The following is a 16,579-nucleotide window of genomic DNA, read 5'->3' on the forward strand; positions in this document are numbered from 1 at the left end:
ACCAAAGTATTCAATTGCTGCCTGTGGATTATACTTTATGGGATTGCAATATGAAGCAATGAGGCAGTGTCCACGCATTGCCACTCTTGGTAACAATCTGATTACAGGCATTCCCACTGAGTCTCCACTGTGTAAAACAGCAGAGATCCAAGATGGGATGGCACTCAATATGTTTAAGTCCTGACATCCACTGTACTATTACAGTGGGTGTTCAGAAGGAATTAATAGATAAAGGGTTACTATTGTTATCTGTGGCATTCTATGACAGCAAGATGCTTAAAGGGGTTGTCCAGGATAACCTCATAATTAACCCCTAAACTAAACTCCATCTCCTCACCTAACTTCTAATTTACATCAATTAAAAAAAAATGTATAATTACTAGAGATGAGCGAGTACTGTTCGGATCAGCCGATCCGAACAGCACGCTCCATAGAAATGAATGGATGCACCTGGTACTTCCGCTTTGACGGCGGCCGGGCGCTTAACCCCCCGCGTGCCGGCTACGTCCATTCATTTCTATGCGAGCGTGCTGTTCGGATCGGCTGATCCGAACAGTACTAGCTCATCTCTAATAATTACCCATATCCCTGGAGTGGTCACACTTTCTGATAATCCGGTGACGTTCCGTTTTACCACTTCCGAAATGGAAGTGACCATCACTCTTCCCCTCCCCCTATCCTCTGCAATACTTACCAGCCTTCCTGTGTCTGTGGAACAGCTCCTCTTCCTCTCTTCTACAGTGGGCTTAATAGCTTAGCCTGGGAGAGTGGGAGGAGTTATTAATTTGGCGGGATTGTTAGTCAGTGAGTGGGAGGGGCTAGGCTTAGTGAGCAAGTGAGGGTGAAAGGAGCTAGGATTAATGTGCGAGTGAGGGTGGGAGGGGCTAGGCTAGTATGCTAGTGAAGGTTTTGTAACTGAGTGAGAGAGGAGGAGGGGGGCTGAGTGAAAGGGAGTTAGTGCAGCAGCTACACAGGAAGTCTGCACAGCAGGAAGTAACAGCAGGTAAACAAAGACAGAGAATGCAGCAGCAGCAACCAAAGACACCCAGAAATCATTACAATAACTGCTAAAGGTAAATAGGTGCACTTATTAACCCATCACTAGCACTAACACACCTTTATAAAAAATAAAAAAAAAAGATTTTCTGCCCAGAAAACCCCTTTAAGTGTGCTCATAATGGCTGCATGCAGTGGCGCAACTACCGTGGTAGCAGCAGTAGCAGCTGCCACAGGGCCCGGGCCATTAGGGGGCCCGGTGACAGCCGCTACCGCTGCGTTTTTTTTTTTCAATAGGCAGTTACGGGCCCTATTCACTTGCCGATCCTGGCTGGGCCGGGATCGGCAAGTGACACCGCGGGCCCCACAAGGGCTATCATTATACTCGGGGGTCTTTGCAGACCCCCGAGTATAATGATCGGCGGACCGGCGAGGTAAGGGAACATAAAAAACTGTTACTTACCTCTCCGCGATCCTGCCAGGCCTCCGTCCTACTGTTGTCTGACGTCTCTGGCGTCACATGAACCCGGCATGCTTCCCGGGTCATGTGACGTCCGACGTCATTAACGAAGGACGCGAGAGGAGGACAGCACAGCACAGGAGCCGGGAAACAGGTAAGAAGCAACAGTGTTTTTTTTTATTTTTTTTATGTTTTTATTTCCCGGGTCTCCGATTATTATACTCTGGGGTCTGAAAAGACCCCAGAGTATAATAATTGTTTATGGGTGTCCACAGAGGAACGTAATACTGTGTACAGGGGACACTATTGGGGTTAATACTGTGTGTGCAGGGGACACTATTGGGGTTAATACTGTGTGTGCAGGGGACACTATTGGGGTTAATACTGTGTGTGCAGAGGACACTATTGGGGTTAATACTGTGTGTGCAGGGGACACTATTGGGGTTAATACTGTGTGTGCAGGGGACACTATTGGGGTTAATACTGTGTTGTGCAGGGGACACTATTGGGGTTAATACTGTGTGTGCAGGGGACACTATTGGGGTTAATACTGTGTGTGCAGGGGACACTATTGGGGTTAATACTGGGTTGTGCAGGGGACACTATTGGGGTTAATACTGTGTGTGCAGGGGACACTATTGGGGTTAATACTGTGTGCAGGGGCAAGTAAGGGACATAATAGAGTGCGGAGGAGGGGGTCGGTCGAGGTCTTCGGCGTCAGTTGGGATGGGGGGTGGCCCATGTCAAAAGTTCGCCACGGGGCCCCGCCATTCCTAGTTACGCCACTGGCTGCATGGATTTGTGGACAAACTGTGGAATAACTCTGGAAACCCAGCCGTATCAAGCTCCAAGCTTCCTGCTTTTCTTCAACCAGCCATATATTTATCAAATAAAATTCTGAATGCCTGAAGCTGATACTAGGAGGAGCTCACTAAATTGATTTTATTTTTTCCTACTGAACTCAGTGCTAGCCACATAAATCTATGTAAAGATATTTTCCTAGTGGCAACTACAAAAGGAAAGAACTCTAAGGGCTAGTTCACATGGGCTAAAATGGTCAGGATTTTGACAAGGAATCCGCCTCAAAACAATAGAGTCCTATGTAATCCGCTAGCAGTTTTTTTTCCACTAAGGTTTTTTTTCCGCTAGCGGAAAAAAGAAGAGACATGACCTTTCTTCAAGCGGAAAAGAACAACGGGAGTCAATGGCAGGTGGAATAACCGCGTCGCAGATTTTGAACGCGGAGTTGGCAAAAACCACGACCAAAACCATGAGGCGGTTTTTCCACCTCCCCTTGACTCCTATCAGTTTTTAAAGGCGGAAAAACTGCGTCGCGTCAAAAAACGCATCAAAAGCCGCCTGACAATGTCCAGAGCGGATTTTTTCCTAACCAAATTCCTCGACACCTTGTGAACTAGCCCTTAGCGTACATTCAGATGACTAAGGCTGAATTCACACTGGGTTTTTTGGACCAGATTTTGATGTGCAATCTGCCTCAGACTCCGGCTCAAAAAAACGACTTCCACTGACTTTAATGGGAGCCGTTCACTTCTTTTTTTCCACGAGCAGTTTCTTCCCACTCGCGGAAAAAAGAAGCAAGCTGTACTTTCTTGCCATGGATTCCACAGCTGAATCAGTCATGGCGCAACACTCCCTCCTGACTAGGCCCATTCATTTGGGCCAAATTCGGAGCATAATGCCGCGACTGTCGGAAAGACGGAACAGTCGCGGCTAGCCGCGGGAGGCGTTTTTTGGACCGAATTCTGAGGCGGATTCCTGCGACAAAATCTGGTCCAAAAAAACCAGTGTGAATTCAGCCTTAGGGTGAAAAAGGCTGTGAAAAATTTCTATCTTTCACGGCCATTTGGCACTCAAGGGGCACCTGTTTTCATGGATCTCTCATTCATTATAGTGTATTGAGTGATCTGTAATTATGGACAAGAATAGAGCATGACCTATATTTTTATTTTAAAAGGTATTTATTGAATTATAGCAACAAAATATCGGCAAGGCAACGCATGTAAGACATTCCAGAAAGTAAAGGATACATAAATAACATGATTATAGTATACAATGGCTATTCCAAAATGATAAGTCCTACAGGACAATAGGGATAAAAGGTAAATAACTAAGAAACAACACAGTGGAAGCGAAAAAAATGATGGACAGTATCGGTCATGTAAATTGCCTTCATTCACAGACAGTGAAACTAAAACAGCCACATGATGACCATTATAAAAACGGCATTCACACAGATGATTTTCACTGTCATGTGAATATAGGCTAAGATGCTTCATCCTGTAGCAGCTGCAGGCAGAAAGAATTTGAATTAATAAAATGTACCATTACTAACCCTTTACATACACTGCTCTAAAAAATAAAGGGATCACTCAAATAATAGATCTAAATGAATGAAATATTCTCATTGAATATTTTGTTCTGCACAAAGCTGAATGTGATGCCAACAAAATCACACAAAAATAATCAATGGAAATCAAATTTATTAACCAATGGAAGCCTGGATTTGGAGCTGCCCATCAAAATTAAAGTGGAAAAACACACTACAGGCTGATCTAACTTCGATGGAATGTCCTTAAAACATTTCAAAATGAGGGTCAGTAGTGTGTGTGGCCTCCATGTGCCTGTATGACTTCCCTACAATGCCTGGGCATGCTCCTGATTAGGTTGCGGATGGTCTCCTCAGCAGTGGCGTAACTAGGAATGGCGGGGCCCTGTGGCAAACTTTTGACATGCCCCCCCAACCAACGCTGAAGACCCCAACGACTGACCCTCCCCACACACACACACACACATTCCTGCACGCTCTATTATGCCCCATAGTGGCCCCTGCACACAGTATTATACCCCATAGTGGCCCCTGCACACAGTATTATGCCCCATAGTGGCCCCTGCAGTATTATACCCCATAGTGGCCCCTGCACACAGTATTATGCCCCATAGTGGCCCCTGCACACAGTATTATACCCCATAAGGGCCCTGCACACAGTATTATGCCCCACTGAGGACACCCATGAACAATTATTAAACTCAGGGGTCTTTTCAGACCCCAGAGTATAATAATCAAAGACCCAAGGGGGATACAAACATAAAAAAACCACTGTTACTTACCTATCCCCAGTCCTCGGTGGTGTCAGCCATCTTCTTTGACGTTCGGACGTCACATGACCCGGGAGGCAGGTCTGAAAAGACCTGTTTGTGGGGCCCGCGGCATCACTTACCGATTTACCTGGCCGCTGCCAGGATTGGTAAGTAAATAGGGCCCGTTACGGCCTATTAAGAAAAAAAAACAAAAAACGCAACCCCTAATGTCCTGGGCCCTGAGGCAGCTGCTACCCCGGTAGTTACGCCACTGCTCCTGAGGGATCTCCTTCCAGACCTGGACTAAAGCATCTGCCAACTCCTGGAAAGTCTGTGGTGCAACGTGACGTTGGTGGATGGAGCGAGACATGCTGTTACAGATGTGCTCAATCGGATTCAGAGTCTGGAGACGTCATGGAGAACGATCTGCTGCCTGCAACACCCTTCAGCTTGACCGGTTTGGCAGTGGGTTAGTAATGGTGTTGGGTGGCATTTCTTTGGAGGGCCGCACAGCCCACCATGTGCTCACCAGAGGTAGCGGGACTGCCATTAGGTATCGAGACGAGATCCTCAGACCCCTTGTGAAAACATATGCTGGTGCTGGTGCCATGACGAAGGAACCGAAGCAGTTCCGAAACGCGTAGCTCAAACAATAAGTTCCATGTTGGAGTACTTGCCATCTTCGGTATGCTGTTAAAGCTTTTTTTAAAGATGAAGAAATAAAAGATTTATTTTTAACAAGTTCCTGGAGACGCTGGATTTCTTCCTTACTTATCGCCTTTATCTAGTGGATTGAAGTCCGTCCACGTCCGAGCAGCCTGGGAACTATTTCCTATACATCTAAAAGGGTGAGCTGGATATTCGTTTTTCTATATACATATGCTGGTGCAGTTGGCCCTGGGTTCCTCCTAATGCAGGACAATGCCAGACCTCATGTGGCTGGAGTGTGTCAACAATTCCTGCAAGATGAAGGCATTAAAGCTATGGACTGGCCCGCCCTTTCCCCAGACCTGAATCCGATTGAGCACATCTGGGACATCATGTCTCACTCCATCCACCGTCACGTTGCACCACAGACTGTCCAGGAGTTGGCAGATACTTTAGTCCAGGTCTGGGGGGGGGGGGGAGAGATCCCTCAGGAGACCATCCGCAACCTCATCAGGAGCATGCCCAGGCGTTGTAGGGAGGTCATACACACTACTAAGCCTCATTTTGACATGTTTTAAGGGCATTACATCAAAGTTGGATCAGCCTGTAGTGTGTTTTTCCACTTTAATTTTTTTTTTTTGTGGGGGACTCCAAATCCAGGCCTCCATCCCACTAATATTATAAATCCTGTTCCTCAATCACGCAAAAATGGCTGCACGGATTTGCCTCACAATCGGCACACACATACAGTGGAACCGGGAACGAAACATAGGCTACTTAGTATGTGGCTACATGCCCATACCTCGCTACCGGAGCCGCCAAATTCATGTTCGCGCTGGGCTAAAGGACCTAAGATGACGTCATCTCAGGCTCTTCAGCCGTTCGCCCATAGGATCGTACGAGTGTGTGGGTGGTGCTATATAGTGCAGGCTCAAGTACATTGCGTCGCAATGCTCCGGGCTGCTGCTGCCACGCAGCCTTGGTGTGGGACCCTGCGGCGTGTGCCTGCTGTGTGCGAGCGGCGTGCCTCCTCACTTTTCAGCCTCTGCCGGCGGGGACTGACAGTTACAGAAATACTGGCGGCATGTCTCAGCTCCATATACTGAGTGAGTACGGCTGGCCTTGCGGCTCTGCAGCCAAAAGCACGGGAGTGGGGGTGGGGTGCCAGGAGCCTACTAAAGGAGCAAGGGGTTATTGCCGGGAGACTGCTGGAGAGGGGAGTTGATGCCCGGGGACTGCTGGGGCGGGGGGGGGGGGGGGTTGGTTCCGGCAGATGATTGTACATGGGAGGGGGGAAGGAGACTGCTGGAGAGTGGGGGGGATGGGAGCCTGCTGGAGGGGGGGGTGTAGGAGCCTGCTGACGGCAGAAGCCTCGGCCAGTTGCTTGGCGTGCGCTGGAGAGGGTGGGACGCAGAAGGGTGGCTTTGGGGGCCCCTGAAAGGGCCGGGGGCCGCCTAGAACGCACGAGAGGTGGGTGCCGTGCGCAGGTGGGGGGAGGAATTAGGGTGAGCCGGCCCGCACCTGCAAATACTGCGCATAGACATAGATGTTCCAGAACCAAGACGCCAACCCAGGCGGATTATTGCCAGCACCTATTGCATACGTATACGCGGGTCGGCGCCAACAAACAACCCACGGATGAAGTCGCGGGCAGATGCTAGTTGGTTAATAAATTTGATTTCCATTGATGATTTTTGTGTGATTTTGTTGTCATCACATTCAACTTTGTACAGAACAAAGTATTCAATGAGCATATTTCATTCATTCAGATCTAGGATGTGTTATTTGAGTGTTCCCTTTATTTTTTTGAGAAGTGTATATTAACTCTATGGCTTAACGTAGCGCAATAGTGGTATAGTTGTTACATTTACATAAAATATGGTCTATTTACGTAAGGCTTTTGCTGTATAATCTGTGCATTGTAGCCTGACTAAATGCTTTTCGCTTTGTGTGTAGATTTTTTCCTGCAACCGGAACTGTATCTATAAAAGGGATATAGTATATTTTTAAAGAAAAATACTTGTAAAAACTTCACCAAAACAGCAAGCAATATGTATTGAATGCTGCACTCTACATCAGAACTGCACTGTTTAAACCATGTAAATTGAAAGATACGTACGTTTGACAAACATGCTTACATGTCATGTCTTTAGGCAATGCAGTGAAAGAACACAGCAGCAAAACAGCACAAGGATGCCCTGTGCGAATCTGACCTCAATGTGTGTAGCATGATCTTAAAGTAAAAATATACTATGTGTTTCCCAGTAATTGCTGCTGGTTGTGGAATGTGCATAGTATATTGGACTTATCCATTTGAAACCAAAAAATGCATACTTTCAAGACAGATAAAAAATTAAGCAGGCTTTTGTGGTCTGGAGAAAATCACGTTCCACGTATAAAGTTCACGATGGAGTAAAAACTATTGCAGCTTCGTGAGAAATGTTTTTTCTCATATTATATTAAGCATTTGCTTTTTTTTTTTCTTTTTAAAGTAAAGTATAGAATTCTATCAAACTCTAAATATAACTAAAATTATATCAGAAACTCTGAATATACTTAAAAAAAACCATACTATTAATAAAAGCACTTCAAAATGTATTCTCCAATACAATGTAGCATAAACTATTATCAAAGAATAAAGTAGAGGATCTTATATATACCTGTTTGAGTTGATGTACCATTTACGGGTTGTTAGCTGTCTTGGTTCCTCTTTTCCATCTCATATTGTTCCACTAATGCAATTTATATTTTCCATTATGCCTTTGTTTTGCAACATCCAACGGAGTAACGCAGAGCTGATTCTGGCACAATAACTCGCGTAAGAATCAGCACTGTAAAACAGTACACATTGAAATCAATGGGTAAAAAAGCCTCCCATTGATTTCAATGTGTTAAGTGTATAAAACAGAACCCATCGAACTCTGTTTTGCAGTGCTGATTCTTACGCGAGTTATCGTGCCAGAATCAGCTCTGCATTCTGTCCCCTAACTCGTACTGCAGAGTCTCAATGTATTCCTATGTCTTGCATTGTCTTGTCTCCTGCTTGTGATTGATAGATTTCTCTTTTACAGTTCAGAGAAATACTCTGAACATTCTACACACAACACACAAATTTATAATTTATAATTTTGCAACTAGTCTGATGATAGATTTGCCCATAATCATAAAGCATTGTAACCATATTGCTACTTTAAAGGGTTACCCCACCAGGAAACCTCACATTAAATGGAATTAACCATATCATTGCCTTAGATCACCATGTATACTGTGATTAATCGCTTAGGGCGTGGAAAACAAGCTTTAGTAACTCTTGGTCTTGAAGTACTCTTTCTGAACTTCAAGTTGCTCTTTGTTCATATGAACCTGTAGACAGGTTTCCTGTAACCCCTTCACCTAAAACACCAAGTAAATGGACTTTAACCCCTTCACAGCCTTAGATTACAGTAGTAGAAATGCTGAAACTGGCACCTTTAAAGATACAGGCCACCAGGCACCACAGACATTACCCTGACACAGCCCTAGACATGGCAGCCATTTAATACCATTTGTCTGGATGCTGTGTTGCCCTGTAAAAACCCGGACTGCTCAATATCAAATTATAAGGTGCTCCATGTTAATATTGATTTAGTGTGGTTCTATATTGCCTGGTTCAGAGTACCCAAACCCCTAACTGCACCCCCTCCCCCCAACCTGGGGAATTGGCCAGTGAATGAATGTGTACAAGTGTGCGTTCTTGAGGCTCAATATCAATGAAATCTTGATCATCTTTGACCAGGCAGATTTAATTGGTTTGAACTCACTCATGGGCACATTCTAAAACTAGTACAAGCTTGAACTTTGTAAAGTTCATAGTATTAGTAAATCTACCCCACAATGGTCAGATTATTTGTATACAATAAACCATGTCTTATAAGTGTTTTATTGCTATTGTCAATGTCTCTAAATATTTCATTGATAGATTCAATACACAAAAGTTGATAACTCTACTTCAATAGTTGATAGACAATTGTGGGTAGGAATTTAAGCTGGTTCAGCAGAGAAAGAATTGGTAAATGTTTTCTTGTTTGTTTTCACAGATGTCCTGCAAGATCACATTAATTATCAACTTCCAGATTCAGACTTTCAGACAACTGCATATTGTCAGTATACAAATGTGCCCTATTCCCCTGTGTTGCAATCCCCAACATCACAATGCCACTACAGTGCATACACTTTGGAGAATTCATATGGAGATGGACAATACGTCCTGAGCACATGTGACATGAGTAAAACATCCTCAAACATGGCTCATGGAGTGGATGAGATGTATCCTACTGTAAAGAGGACAAGGATTAGTCATTCTAGTATCCGGATAAAAGGTCATGAAGAACTTTGTGTTGTATGTGGAGATAAGGCTTCAGGGTATCACTACAATGCACTTACTTGTGAAGGCTGTAAAGGTAAGTACAGTAAATTGCTATCTTGTATAAATTCTACAATTAGTCACATTTATGTCTGTGTATATAAATATGAAAACAAGTTTATAATGAAAGTTTATGAATAGAGATGAGCGAACACTAAAATGTTCGAGGTTCGAAATTCGATTCGAACAGCCGCTCAATGTTCGTGTGTTCGAACGGGTTTCGAACCCCATTATAGTCTATGGGGAACAGATACTCGTTAAGGGGGAAACCCAAATCCGTGTCTGGAGGGTCACCAAGTCCACTATGACACCCCAGGAAATGATGCCAACACCTCTGGAATGACACTGGGACAGCAGGGGAAGCATGTCTGGGGGCATCTAAAACACCAAAGACCCTCTATTACCCCAACATCACAGCCTAACAACTACACACTTTACACACTCAATACCACCTCTCTGACAGTAGGAAAACACCTTGAAACATGTGTATTTGGCACTTGCAGTGAGGAGAGCTTGTCACCAGCAGTGAATTTGGCCCTTGTAGTAAGTTGAGGTTGGCACCAACATTTGTTTTGAAAATCAGGGTGGATTGAGCCTCTAACCAGCAGAGTTTGGGCAAATTCATGGTGGAGGGAGCCTCTAAACACCCCAGTTTGGGCAAATTCATGGTGGAGGGAGCCTCTAAAAACCCCAGTTTGGACCAATTCATGGTGGAGGGAGCCTCTAACCAGCCCAGTTTGGGCAAATTCATGGTGGAGGGAGCCTCTAAAAAACCCAGTTTGGACCAATTCATGGTGGAGGGAGCCTCTAACCAGCCCAGTTTGGGCAAATTCATGGTGGAGGGAGCCTCTAAACAGCCCAGTTTGGGCAAATTCATGGTGGAGGGAGCCTCTAAACAGCCCAGTTTGGACCAATTCATGGTGGAGGGAGCCTCTAAAAAACCCAGTTTGGACCAATTCATGGTGGAGGGAGCCTCTAAACAGCCCAGTTTGGGCAAATTCATGGTGGAGGGAGCCTCTAACCAGCCCAGTTTGGACCAATTAATGGTGGAGGGAGCCTCTAAACAGCCAAGTTTTGGGAAATTCATGGTGGAGGGAGCCTCTAACCAGCCCAGTTTGGACCAATTCATGGTGGAGGGAGCCTCTAACCAGCCCAGTTTGGGCAAATTCATGGTGGAGGGAGCCTCTAAAAAACCCAGTTTGGGCAAATTCATGGTGGAGGGAGCCTCTAACCAGCCCAGTTTGGACCAATTAATGATGGAGGGAGCCTCTAAACAGCCAAGTTTTGGGAAATTCATGGTGGAGGGAGCCCCTAAAAACCCCAGTTTGGACCAATTCATGGTGGAGGGAGCCTCTAAACAGCCCAGTTTGGGCAAATTCATGGTGGAGGGAGCCTCTAACCAGCCCAGTTTGGGCAAATTCATGGTGGAGGGAGCCTCTAACCAGCCCAGTTTGGACCAATTAATGGTGGAGGGAGCCTCTAAACAGCCAAGTTTTGGCAAATTCATGGTGGAGGGAGCCCCTAAAAACCCCAGTTTGGACCAATTCATGGTGGAGGGAGCCTCTAAACAGCCCAGTTTGGGCAAATTCATGGTGGAGGGAGCCTCTAACCAGCCCAGTTTGGGCAAATTCATGGTGGAGGGAGCCTCTAACCAGCCCAGTTTGGACCAATTAATGGTGGAGGGAGCCTCTAAACAGCCAAGTTTTGGGAAATTCATGGTGGAGGGAGCCCCTAAAAACCCCAGTTTGGACCAATTCATGGTGGAGGGAGCCTCTAAACAGCCCAGTTTGGGCAAATTCATGGTGGAGGGAGCCTCTAACCAGCCCAGTTTGGACCAATTAATGGTGGAGGGAGCCTCTAAACAGCCAAGTTTTGGGAAATTCATGGTGGAGGGAGCCCCTAAAAACCCCAGTTTGGACCAATTCATGGTGGAGGGAGCCTCTAAACAGCCCAGTTTGGGCAAATTCATGGTGGAGGGAGCCTCTAACCAGCCCAGTTTGGACCAATTAATGGTGGAGGGAGCCTCTAAACAGCCAAGTTTTGGGAAATTCATGGTGGAGGGAGCCTCTAACCAGCCCAGTTTGGACCAATTCATGGTGGAGGGAGCCTCTAACCAGCCCAGTTTGGGCAAATTCATGGTGGAGGGAGCCTCTAAAAAACCCAGTTTGGACCAATTCATGGTGGAGGGAGCCTCTAACCAGCCCAGTTTGGACCAATTAATGGTGGAGGGAGCCTCTAAACAGCCAAGTTTGGACCAATTCATGGTGGAGGGAGCCTCTAAAAAACCCAGTTTGGACCAATTCATGGTGGAGGGAGCCTCTAACCAGCCCAGTTTGGGCAAATTCATGGTGGAGGGAGCCTCTAAACAGCCCAGTTTGGGCAAATTCATGGTGGAGGGAGCCTCTAACCAGCCCAGTTTGGACCAATTAATGGTGGAGGGAGCCTCTAAACAGCCAAGTTTTGGGAAATTCATGGTGGAGGGAGCCCCTAAAAACCCCAGTTTGGACCAATTCATGGTGGAGGGAGCCTCTAAACAGCCCAGTTTGGGCAAATTCATGGTGGAGGGAGCCTCTAACCAGCCCAGTTTGGACCAATTAATGGTGGAGGGAGCCTCTAAACAGCCAAGTTTTGGGAAATTCACGGTGGAGGGAGCCTCTAACCAGCCCAGTTTGGACCAATTCATGGTGGAGGGAGCCTCTAACCAGCCCAGTTTGGGCAAATTCATGGTGGAGGGAGCCTCTAAAAAAACCAGTTTGGACCAATTCATGGTGGAGGGAGCCTCTAACCAGCCCAGTTTGGACCAATTAATGGTGGAGGGAGCCTCTAAACAGCCAAGTTTGGACCAATTCATGGTGGAGGGAGCCTCTAAAAAACCCAGTTTGGACCAATTCATGGTGGAGGGAGCCTCTAACCAGCCCAGTTTGGGCAAATTCATGGTGGAGGGAGCCTCTAAACAGCCCAGTTTGGGCAAATTCATGGTGGAGGGAGCCTCTAACCAGCCCAGTTTGGACCAATTAATGGTGGAGGGAGCCTCTAAACAGCCAAGTTTTGGGAAATTCATGGTGGAGGGAGCCTCTAACCAGCCCAGTTTGGACCAATTCATGGTGGAGGGAGCCTCTAACCAGCCCAGTTTGGGCAAATTCATGGTGGAGGGAGCCTCTAAAAAACCCAGTTTGGACCAATTCATGGTGGAGGGAGCCTCTAACCAGCCCAGTTTGGACCAATTAATGGTGGAGGGAGCCTCTAAACAGCCAAGTTTGGACCAATTCATGGTGGAGGGAGCCTCTAAAAAACCCAGTTTGGACCAATTCATGGTGGAGGGAGCCTCTAACCAGCCCAGTTTGGGCAAATTCATGGTGGAGGGAGCCTCTAAACAGCCCAGTTTGGGCAAATTCATGGTGGAGGGAGCCTCTAACCAGCCCAGTTTGGACCAATTAATGGTGGAGGGAGCCTCTAAACAGCCAAGTTTTGGGAAATTCATGGTGGAGGGAGCCCCTAAAAACCCCAGTTTGGACCAATTCATGGTGGAGGGAGCCTCTAAACAGCCCAGTTTGGGCAAATTCATGGTGGAGGGAGCCTCTAACCAGCCCAGTTTGGACCAATTAATGGTGGAGGGAGCCTCTAAACAGCCAAGTTTTGGGAAATTCATGGTGGAGGGAGCCCCTAAAAACCCCAGTTTAGACCAATTCATGGTGAAGGGAGCCTCTAAACAGCCCAGTTTGGGCAAATTCATGGTGGAGGGAGCCTCTAACCAGCCCAGTTTGGACCAATTAATGGTGGAGGGAGCCTCTAAACAGCCAAGTTTTGGGAAATTCATGGTGGAGGGAGCCCCTAAAAACCCCAGTTTGGACCAATTCATGGTGGAGGGAGCCTCTAAACAGCCCAGTTTGGGCAAATTCATGGTGGAGGGAGCCTCTAAAAACCCCCAGTTTGGACCAATTCATGGTGGAGGGAGCCTGTAAAAACCCCAGTTTGGACCAATTCATGGTGGAGGGAGCCTCTAAAAACCCCAGTTTGGACCAATTCATGGTGGAGGGAGCCGCTAAACAGCCCAGTTTGGACCAATTCATGGTGGAGGGAGCCTCTAACCAGCAGAGTTGGTGGAAATCAGGGTGGAGGGAGCCTCTAACCAGCAGAGTTGGGGGAAATCAGGGTGGAGGGAGCCTAGTATTAGCAGAATTGTGCAACGCTTATGGTGGATGAGTATGAGGATGCGGAGGAATTGGAGAGGTTGAGTACAGACATGGAGTTTCATGTTGGGGTGCTTTACACAGGTGGGCACAAAAATGACGGCTCTACCCAGTGGTGGTTCATTTTTATCAAAGTGAGCCGGTCGGCACTCTCAGCTGACAGACGGGTGCGCTTGTCAGTGATGATGCCACCGGCTGCACTGAACACCCTCTCAGATAGGACGCTGGCGGCAGGACAGGACAGCACCTCCAAGGCATATAGGGCAAGTTCAAGCCACAGGTCCAACTTCGACACCCAATACGTGTAGGGCGCAGAGGGGTCGGAGAGGACAGGGCTGTGGTCGGAAAGGTATTCCCGCAACATGCGCCTATACTTCTCACGCCTGGTGACACTAGGACCCTCCGTGGCGGCACTTTGGCGAGGGGGTGCCATCAAGGTGTCCCAGACCTTAGACAGTGTGCCCCTCGTTTGTGTGGACCGGTGAGAACTTGGTTGCCTACTGGAGGAACTGCCCTCCCTGCCGCCAACGTCACATGCTGGAAACATCTCCATCATATTCTGCACCAATTGCCTGTGGCAAGCATTGATGCGATTGGCCCTCCCCTCTACCGGAATAAAAGACGAGATGTTGTTTTTATACCGGGGGTCAAGGATAGCAAAGATCCAGTACTGGTTGTCCTCCATGATTTTGACAATACGCTTGTCGGTTGTAAAGCACCTCAACATGAACTCAGCCATGTCTGCCACAGTGTTAGTTGGCATGACTCCTCTGGCCCCACCGGAAAGTTCAATCTCCATTTCCTCCTCATCCTCCATGTCTACCCATCCGCGCTGCAACAATGGGACGATTCGAAGTTGCCCGGAAGCCTCCTGTATCACCATCACATCATCGGACAACTCTTCTTCCTCCTCCTCCTCCTCCTCCATTAAACGCAGTGAAGCGGACAGATGTGTGGACCTACTCTCCAGCTGTGACGGATCGGATGCTATCCCTAACTCCTCTGTGTGATCTGAGTTATCCCTGATGTCAATCAGGGATTCTCTCAGAACACACAAGAGCGGGATTGTAAGGCTCACCATCGCATCCTCAGAGCTCACCCTCCTTGTGGACTCCTCAAAGACCCGTAGGATGTCACAAAGGTCTCTCATCCATGGCCACTCATGGATGTGAAACTGAGGCAGCTGACTTTGTGGCACCCTAGGGTTTTGTAGCTGGTATTCCATCAAAGGTCTCTGCTGCTCAACCACTCTATTCAACATCTGAAACGTTGAGTTCCAGCGTGTGGGGACGTCGCACAAAAGCCGGTGTTGTGGCACATGCAGGCGTTGCTGGAGAGATTTTAAGCTAGCAGCGGCTACTGTCGACTTGCGAAAGTGGGCGCACATGCGCCGCACTTTCACCAGTAGCTCTGGAACATTGGGGTAGCTCTTTAGGAAACGTTGCACCACTAGGTTGAAGACGTGGGCCAGGCATGGAACATGTTGGAGTCCGGCAAGCTCCAGAGCTGCTACCAGGTTCCGGCCGTTATCACAAACGACCATGCCTGGGCCCAGGTGCAGCGGCTCAAACCATATTGCCGTCTCATCGAGGAGGGCATCCCTCACCTCGGAGGCAGTGTGCTGTCTGTCCCCCAAGCTGATCAGCTTCAGCACAGCCTGCTGACGTCTACCAACGCCAGTGCTGCAACGTTTCCAACTCGTAGCTGGGGTCAATCTAACAGCGGAGGAGGAGGCGGTGGCGGAGGAGGAGGCGGTGGCGGAGGAGGAGGCGGTAGAGGAGGAGGGGGGTGTTCTTCTCGTGTCCCTGCCAGGAATGTTAGGCGGGGAGACGAGGTACACCGGGCCAGTTTGGGAAGCAGTCCCAGCCTCAACTACATTCAATAGAAAGAAAAATCCAGGTTTCCCAGCACAGAATACTCTGCGTTTGATCGTAGTATAAAACTTAGCTTTTATTTGTTGTCGTCATACAGCCGATAAAATTGGATTATGCCAACATGATGTTTGGGACAGAAGGAGTAGTGTCCTTGCGCCTACGCGTTTCGGAGGGCAACCTCCTTAATCATGGCATAAAAGGTGTACTGAACAAAATACTTAAATAAAAAAGACATAAGAAAAGGATTCAACCCCTTCCGTTTCCGTAATCGCCGAGTTGTCAATTACTATAAGTATATGCAACCAGGTGAAGAAAGGGTGAAGAGATATTTGAAAAACACAATATATAGCATTTAAAAAGTGTATGATACAATTGTGAGAAAATTCTAACATTGAATTATTATGAAAAATAAATAAATACACAAGTAAACAGTCTACCCAGTATATTACGTAACACTAGACGGGATGACATGCACATGTAAAAATTATATTATTATTAATGTCATATCATAAAAAAGAGTACCAACAATCGAGACAGAATGTCAGGATAACTCGAAATCCAACGATTTATATTCATTCCCATTATGACATTATAACTGTTTCTCATAAAGTAGCCATAGGGAAAGTAGTAGTAAGGGAATGAATGTGCGCAGCCGCGGTTGTACAATTCCCTTAATAAAGATGGTGTCTTGTGTGCTTAATATATGCGCACTATGGTATTTGCGCATGTTCCTTGATACAACCAACTTTATTGTTCTTATCATTTTGTCTTCAAACTATGGTTGTGTTGATCCCGTGTGCTAGTTTAAGCAAATACCTATCGCAGCGAAAAAAGCGCATCATAAGACAATAAGAAGGTAAGTTCTATTCTAATATAGTTTTAAATAGATGTAATTTAATAGATGATTTTC

At 46.8% G+C, this 16,579-nt stretch overlaps 2 protein-coding genes across 2 annotated transcripts in view; both read left to right on the forward strand.

Moving 5' to 3' along the window:
- Positions 1 to 16,579, forward strand: part of LOC142194808 (serine/threonine-protein kinase 38) — a 432,602-nt gene that overhangs the window by 76,377 nt on the left and 339,646 nt on the right. The gene's annotated exons all lie outside the window — the stretch shown is intronic.
- LOC142194063 (bile acid receptor-like) overlaps positions 1 to 16,579 on the forward strand; it is a 49,282-nt gene that overhangs the window by 3,361 nt on the left and 29,342 nt on the right. Inside the window, exon 2 of the mRNA XM_075263089.1 lies at positions 9,280 to 9,642. Coding sequence (XP_075119190.1) covers positions 9,280 to 9,642 — 363 coding nt within the window. The remainder of the gene's footprint in view (positions 1 to 9,279; positions 9,643 to 16,579) is intronic.

Source organism: Leptodactylus fuscus, chromosome 2, assembly GCF_031893055.1.
Source record: "Leptodactylus fuscus isolate aLepFus1 chromosome 2, aLepFus1.hap2, whole genome shotgun sequence".
Classification (NCBI taxonomy): domain Eukaryota; kingdom Metazoa; phylum Chordata; class Amphibia; order Anura; family Leptodactylidae; genus Leptodactylus; species Leptodactylus fuscus.